The following is a 7,504-nucleotide window of genomic DNA, read 5'->3' on the forward strand; positions in this document are numbered from 1 at the left end:
TAGGATCTTGTGTAGGGTTGAATTCACCGGACACGGGTGCGTATATGTTAGTCTCCATGGAAGCTTCCGGCGAGAGTAAACGTATGTCATTGGACTAGAATCGAGGTTATTGGTCAGCTGATAGAAAACCAACTAAGTCTTCGAGGGAGCCTTTGGTGGGAGTGTATGTTAGGTTCTTATATAAGACCTAGGTCACCACTATACATGTGTTTGGGATTATGAATTGCATACATGTTTAATTCATACTTATGAGTGTGATTACTTAAATTATATTGTATGTTAGATACAAACTTGTAAAGCACAAACAAGCACATTGTTGATTATAGACTAGATGCTTCATTAGCATATTTATTATAGTATATGTGATTGGACTCACTTTGGCTTAAAAGCTTTTGTGTTAATTGCCTTAATTTAAATTATGATATTAGTTTAAGTAAGCAATTGAGTTTTAATTGATAAAATTGTAATTGGTCATATTCCCCTCCCCCCATTAAGACTTAATCATTCATTCCTTAGTCCCACCAAGCTTCCGCACATATAACCTATGAGACCCACCACCTCACACAATTTCACAACGCCCTAACCTGGCATGCAATTGTTTAGCTTGAGCTACTCATAAAAAGAGACCATGAGGTTCTTTTTCCCACTATGTGTAAGGTGGGTTAGCAATTGTTTTTTTGGTCTTGTAATTGAATGGGCAAAGGCATCAAAGACTATTCATCATCTTCCCGATAGTTGGGCTAGGGTGTAATTGTTTTCTTTTGCTTCTTTTGTAGTGTATCTTTATATATTCTTTTTGCGGCCGTGCTTTCTTAATAAAATATTCCACGATGTTCAAAATAAAATAAAATAAAAAGGTGAACCAGTAATAAAATATTCCACAATGTTCAAAATAAAATAAAATAAAAGGGTGAACCAGCAATTTTCACGTAGAAATAAAATAATGGCGTACCCACTTCATATTCCATGCCGTGTTTGGATGTACTATTGAATTGAATTGCAGTAGCTAGGTTGATGAAATGATCAAAGTCTATTAACCAAAGTATTCGTAATGACGATTTAGCCCTGAAATTCAAGTCACATTAATTTCGAGTCAAACTTGGAAGCTGAAAATAATATGATTGCAACATGGACCCTGTTTGGCCACTTGCATTGGAAAGGATTCCGTGGGATGGGATTAAAAAACATAATTATTACCCATGGCAGGGATTGTTCCCTGTTACCTTAATTCCTGCTCTGTTTGTAATACAGTGGTAAACTGAAAGGATATACCCACCATCATTTGAAACTATTGAGAATAACACACGCGTGTTATATCTAAACCGTTCATATGTTTTGTAACCTCATTTCATGGCATGGGCCTAAAAATGAGACAGATCCAAAACTTATGTGGCCCCAAAGAAGTTTTCAATGGTAAGTATTCAATCCCTGTTGCTTTCTATGGTGGGGTCCACTTGAGCTTTAGATCTACCTGATTTTTTGGCCCATGCTCTAAAATGATCTCGAAAAATTGGTGGATGGTGTGGATATAGCCCACACATCATGGTGGGACCTACACAACTTGCTAACATTGAGTGGAATTGGCACGGACCCAATACGATTCCATCCAACCTACTTCCAAGCTTTTCCCCTCTTCCCAAACATGGAGTGGAATTGGCACAGGACTAGATGCAATTCCATCCCACCTAAGCCCATCTAATCCAGCCGGCCAAACAGGCCCTAAGGTTGCATGAGGAAATGGGCCAAAATGACTATCGGTATTTTATTTTAATTTTTTTCGGGCTATCCTGTTTTAAAATGGGAAGGAGACTGCCTGGGAAATGCTTGAAAAAGACTCTTAAGAGTGCATACTATTACATTTTACCTGTTAAACATGAGCGAAATTGTCACCAACCTTTGTTAAGGGTGCATTTGGTTACCAAATATCATGAAATTTCATGACAAATTGGTCTAATTTAGTGCAAAATTTCATGAAATTTGGTGCAACCAAACACCCTCAAATAATTTCATTCTGGTTAAGACCATAGTTCTAAAGCTCAAAAACTCAACTCAATGTCTAGTCGACTCAACTCAAAGATTCAAACAAGTCTTTAATTGACCCAAATTAATCTGTAATTAATAAAATTAAAAACTTCAGAACAAAATTTGTCTGGCATTGGCATCATATAGGCCAAGTCCTAGAAACTCCAGCAATTTTTAACAGTTCACACAGCTCAAGTCACCGAGAAATCCAGTGAAGTCGGCCAAGTCCCCAAGTCGACTCGACGAGTCTTTCCAAGTTAACTCATCCGAGTTTGAGTTGATTCACTGAGTTTTGAAAACTATGGTTAATTCACTTGTTTCTATTTGATTACTGTCATTAAATAGACTAAAAACTAACACAGCATGTCTAGTGGCAGCCATTTAAGTAAATGAGTGTGTTGAGCTTCATTTCAATCTTCTCGAGTTCATCCAATTATTTTGCCATTCTCTTGGCATTTCTACTAGTAAACTAGACAAAGCTAACAAATATTTTGTAAAGAGAATTTCGATATACAGTTATTAGAGGCAATTACATGGGAATCCTACGCTGCTGCACAGCAAAAGATGGAATCGGTTCGATGCACCAACTCATGAGACTTCTCCTCGCCAGACTCTATATACAAGGGATGGTCCGCTTTGGCTCGGTCTGTACACCATTCATCTCATCTCCATTGATCAGATTATGTAATCAGAATAAACTAGGAAAAGGGTGTCTGGAATTATGAGCGGCAGCTTGTCCAAGTAGAGATAAAAGCGCCTCAGATTTTCCTTGGCCACCGTCATCGTGTCAACCACATCATTGTTGCATGTGAGAACCCAGAGGTCTCTAGAATCAACTCTCTTTAGGCTACCCCTGCAAAAGGGGCAGGATTGCGATCTTGTTTTCCTGTAAATCAAATCAGAAGAAATGTTTAAAGAAAAAAGAAAAGGAAAGAAAAAAAATAAAAAAATGTGTTCCAAATAGCAGTGTAATCGCATCATAATGTGAACGGATAACGATAGCATCCCCCAGAAATGTGAATAATTCCACTAGGACAAGTGAAAATGCATTACGAGGGTCCGGTTCCATGGTTCAGTGGTAGATAGGCTGCGTTTCAACATAGAGATCATGGGTTTGAGTGCCCATGTGGTGTGGGTGTGTGTTAAAAAAAAAAAAATGCATTACAAGCGATCCAATGAGAGGCTGACAATGAGTAACCAACTCATCACTCCATCTCTAGCTAATCTATCAGACACAAATGGGGTTGTCAACGGTTTGGGTTTGGATCGGGTCCTATATTACCCATACCTGGGCTAACCGGGTTCTGTCTTTGCCAGGTCCGGTTCTACTTCTTGAAAACCATGACCGTGGTCCAATTTGAGTTGGGGCACCTCTCCGGCACCCATCAGCTCGTTGGATCTGGAAGTCAGGTTCATGACAAATAAAAGCATTATGTGGTTTGGCCCACCTGAAGTATTAGATCACACAAATATGTGCCACTTTGACATGTGCATGGTGTGCAAACGGACTTATCTGTGTGGCTTAGGAAACCTCATTTCTTTTGCTAGAATCATCATCATCATCATCAACTAAGCCTTATCCCCTACGAAATAGAATCATAATCATCAACTAAGCCTTATACCCTACGAATCAGCTAAATGAATCCGGTTCCACCATTCCACTCAATCAAGGGCTTGGAATGTCATATTGTTCAGATTCACGATGGAAGTTATGGCATAAGTTTGACACTGGCTACTAACCTGATACAATCCTCCTCCTTTATCCGGGCTTGGGACCGGCAATGAGAGCACAAAACTCCCACAAGAGTCATGCAATAGACTGTAACATAGGTTGATTACAATCAAGCACCATCTAATAGTCTATTACATAGGTTGATTACAATCAATGAGTTGGCTAGAATAATCAATATATTAAATACAATGTGTGTGTGTAATTTTACCATTAAAACCAACTGGACTTGACCCAAACCCAACCCGACTTTTAACCGGATCCATCACATGGACCCAACCCAAACCCAACTAGACCCGATTTTTAACACGATCCAAAAGGTAAGTCCTAAAGAAGATCTGATTTCTTAACAGGTCCAATAAATGGGACCTGGACCCATTACAATCAGGTTGGGTCCATTGGTACCAGCTAGTCCATGTGCCCATTGACAACCCTGGCCACATCCTTAGCACTTTTCGAAACCAAAGAGCATCTTAGGACCCAATAAAACTGTCTGTGGCCTTTAATTCATATTATTTATTAGATTTGATGTTTTGTTGACAACAATTACAATATACGCAATTTGAAAAGTTCCATCCTAAGAGGAATTCTAGTATATGATGTGCGCATCATATTGAAGTTCCATTTCTTGTCCATCAAAAAATCTAGTTACACATTGCACTAGTATATGGAGATCGGGGCTGTTGATTTTGTGGTCCACCATGTGGATGGGCCCAAGCGAAGAAGTCGAGGCTAACGGATCCACATGGTGGCCTACCAGATCAACGTATACATTTTTGACACATGTACAGTAATGAGAGAACTGCATAGAACTAGTATGATGCCTGTGCCATAAAAGCATTCCTCTTATCCACATTCTTTCATATCCTACTCTCTTTTTTCTTTTTCTTTTTCTTTTTCTTGATTTTGAATCAAAAAAGGGAGAAAACAAAAACAAAAACAAAAAAAAAAAAAAAAAGGAGATAAACTTATGAAGCAAAGCATCATAAGTATCATATTGTACCAGCTATCTACACCGCCCAGGGCACTGATATGATAGGGAAAAAAAGAAGGAATTTCGAACAAGAGAAATACTTTGATACTCTGGCAGAGTGTGATGACAATACACGGGTGAATAGAAATTACTCAGAAATTGCTAATGTGGCATACAAATAGTTCAAACTAAACCATCCAAATTATAGGCATCAGTTTAGCTGTATCATGAACAAAAACTTACACTTATTTGGTTATTAAAAAATTAGTTTGCTAGACATTTATTGGACGATTAGAAATTAAAAATATCCAATGGTCTCATTTCAAAAAACAAGCGTTCATAAATCAGTGGTTAGAATTGTTCAACCAACCTGATTTTCATACTCTAACTTAACAATAGTGTGTTCCACAATTTAGTCAGTTTAATCTGGATTAATATACGCGACGTGGACCATTTCTAACTGCAGCGAGAGTATCACATAACTCCCCTTTGAACAATGGTAAGAGACCTCTTCCCTTCTCAATCACGGAGAAAACTGATATTGCAAATTAAAAAGAAAAAGGGGAAAGAAGAAGAAGAAGAAGAAGAGATTGAAAAGACTTGTTTACCAGTCACGATAACAGTTTATGCACATTTCGTGGTTGCAGCTAGGCAAGACAATCTTGGTGCATGCTTCCATACAAATCCCACACTCATCTTCTCTCTCTGATTCCTTGTCAGAGAGCTTTCTCCTCTCTTCCATCCTCTTCCTGCTAAACATATCCATACTTCGACTTTTCTGCTTAGCATGCTCTGGCTCCGATAAATCACCTTCGAGTTGTTGAAGAGTAGGATATATAACAGCTACAAAATTAAAAAATTAAAAATTAAAAATCTTGAATTTAGCAAAACCAGATAAGCATAAGGATGTAAGAAATAAAGGACATGGGTGGAGGTAGCACGAAAAGACTTGAGGAACTCTGGTTTATCTGAGGATACGGTCCATAGTATAGTTGAATGCTGTAACGGATTCATGTAGCTGACCCTAATAAATTGTGATAAGGCTTTGATGATGTAGATGATGATGATGGTGATAAGGATAAAAGGAACGCGACTGTCGATTCGGAGGCCACAACATGGATGGGAGATATCCCTAAAATAAAGGGTTGGACTGTTCATCTATCCAAACAATGGCCCAAAAGGGAGGGGGCAGTTAATACAAAGAAAGAGCAATGGTCTATGTTCAATGGGTGAAGCTCGCAAACACCGGACAGTTTTTGGCCTGTAGCTGGTCTAGGAGGCGGTCACAAATCTATGGGTCTGATCACCATACATGTTTGCCACATGTATGGCGAGCAAGTAACTGGACAGAACTTCTATGACACGAGCTTCATACCAGCATTCCTCTGAGGACAATTGCAAAACCAGGTAAACAAATAATCAAATACAGAAATTACAAAAAAGGAAAGAAAATAAAAGAAGAAATACACACAATAGAATTCTCTAAGGCTGGCTTTCCTCTCGTAGGAAGAAATAGTCGTGTTCCCGTCAACATAAACCTGTATAATTCAATAGAGAAAAAAGAAAAAAAAAAAAAAAAAAAAGGATTATCATTTGTACAACAGACAAGTTATTTGAATTTCAACTCAATTGATCAAAATTATCAAAACCCATATAAAGAGCCCTTCAACTTAATCCTGATTCCCATCAAACGCCCGGTTATTCGAACTTCAAATTGATTATTTATAAAAGAACTAAAATCATCAAAACCAATCTAAGCTATCTCATTTAATTACTTCAAATTCACATGGGGAATTCAATAACAATATAAAAAAAGAAAACGAAACCAACCCACCTTGTAGACAAGTATGTGGAGAAAGCCGAAATAACTAGGAAGTTCATATGTACAGCTACAATCCATCCATTGGATTAGGAAGAGGAATATGGGTGCGAAAGGGCTGTAAGATAATCTCATCTGAACACATACCCCACCAAAAGCTCTTGGAATAGCAGCTGCCCTGCAAAAACCCAACTACCCAAATTACCCAAAAAATTCAAACTCAAATAAAACCCAATTCAATTGAAACCGTCAAGAACTAAAAAACCAAAAAAGAAAAGAAAAAGAGAAAATACAGGAAGTAAATTAACGGAGAGAAGATTGAGATAGAGCTTACAAGGTATTGGCATGTTGTATGTCAGCTTCAAGAACTTTCAGGGATTCCCTGTAGGATGATCTAGACAGCTGGTTCTGCAACATATCTCTCTCCTCCTCTCTCTCTCTCTCTCTCGTACGAAAAGGAGGAGACAAATAGATGGCTTGGGAAACAGTCTGTGATTTTCAATAGCATTGTATAAATGGTGGTGACTCTTTCAACCGGGTACGAGGCATGGTTGAAATGCAATCCAAACCGTCCAAGTCTCTGATGGAGCGTCAATAAAAAATTTACTGAGAAGGGACGGACGTGGATAGCGTCCTACCCCCGCCCGTCTCCGGCTGGGAACGGGCAGCAGCTTTGAACGGCCACCATGTTGTACGGGTCTTATCCACACCGTCCATCTATATTTTCGTATCATCTTAAGGGATAATACCAAAACTGAGGCAGATCCAAGCCAGATGTGGGCTACACAGCGGTAATCAAACTCTCACCGTGGAAAACTTCTCGGGGGCCACGTAATTTTTAGACGGAGCTGGTACTTGTCCGATGGCAAATAGACACCACGGTGGGCGCTATGAAAGTTTCAACAGTGAGATTTATTACCACGGCTGCTTCCTATGATGTGGTCCACTTGATCCTGGGATC

General features: G+C 38.9%; 1 protein-coding gene across 2 annotated transcripts; it reads right to left on the reverse strand.

Annotated features, from left to right (window-relative positions):
• Window positions 1-2,376: 2,376 nt before the first annotated feature.
• LOC131246222 (E3 ubiquitin-protein ligase AIRP2-like) lies at window positions 2,377-7,035 on the reverse strand. Of its 2 annotated transcripts, none has more exons than XM_058246129.1 (5): window positions 6,878-7,035; window positions 6,559-6,721; window positions 6,196-6,262; window positions 5,333-5,567; window positions 2,377-2,908 (listed from the first exon to the last, which is right to left on the reverse strand). In XM_058246129.1, exons 1-5 carry the CDS (start codon window positions 6,958-6,960, stop codon window positions 2,698-2,700), a joined length of 759 nt encoding a protein of 252 aa, XP_058102112.1. In that variant the 5' UTR covers window positions 6,961-7,035; the 3' UTR covers window positions 2,377-2,697. The 2 variants fall into 2 exon arrangements, with proteins under 2 accessions (XP_058102112.1, XP_058102113.1); XM_058246130.1 differs by having other exon boundaries at window positions 6,559-6,735; window positions 6,878-6,996.
• Between the last annotated feature and the right edge of the window lie 469 nt (window positions 7,036-7,504).

Source organism: Magnolia sinica, chromosome 5, assembly GCF_029962835.1.
Source record: "Magnolia sinica isolate HGM2019 chromosome 5, MsV1, whole genome shotgun sequence".
In the NCBI taxonomy this organism is placed as follows: domain Eukaryota; kingdom Viridiplantae; phylum Streptophyta; class Magnoliopsida; order Magnoliales; family Magnoliaceae; genus Magnolia; species Magnolia sinica.

What these genes read in the sequence shown, in the direction of transcription:
- LOC131246222 (XM_058246129.1), bottom strand. Translation starts at nt 6,960, where the DNA reads ATGTTGCAGAACCAGCTGTCTAGATCATCCTACAGGGAATCCCTGAAA. An exon ending in ATACAACATGCCAATACCTT is followed by an intron (nt 6,722 to 6,877) that starts GTAAGCTCTATC and finishes GGGTTTTTGCAG; the next exon opens with GGCAGCTGCTATTCCAAGAG. An exon ending in CAGCCTTAGAGAATTCTATT is followed by an intron (nt 5,568 to 6,195) that starts GTGTGTATTTCT and finishes TTAATTTTGTAG; the next exon opens with CTGTTATATATCCTACTCTT.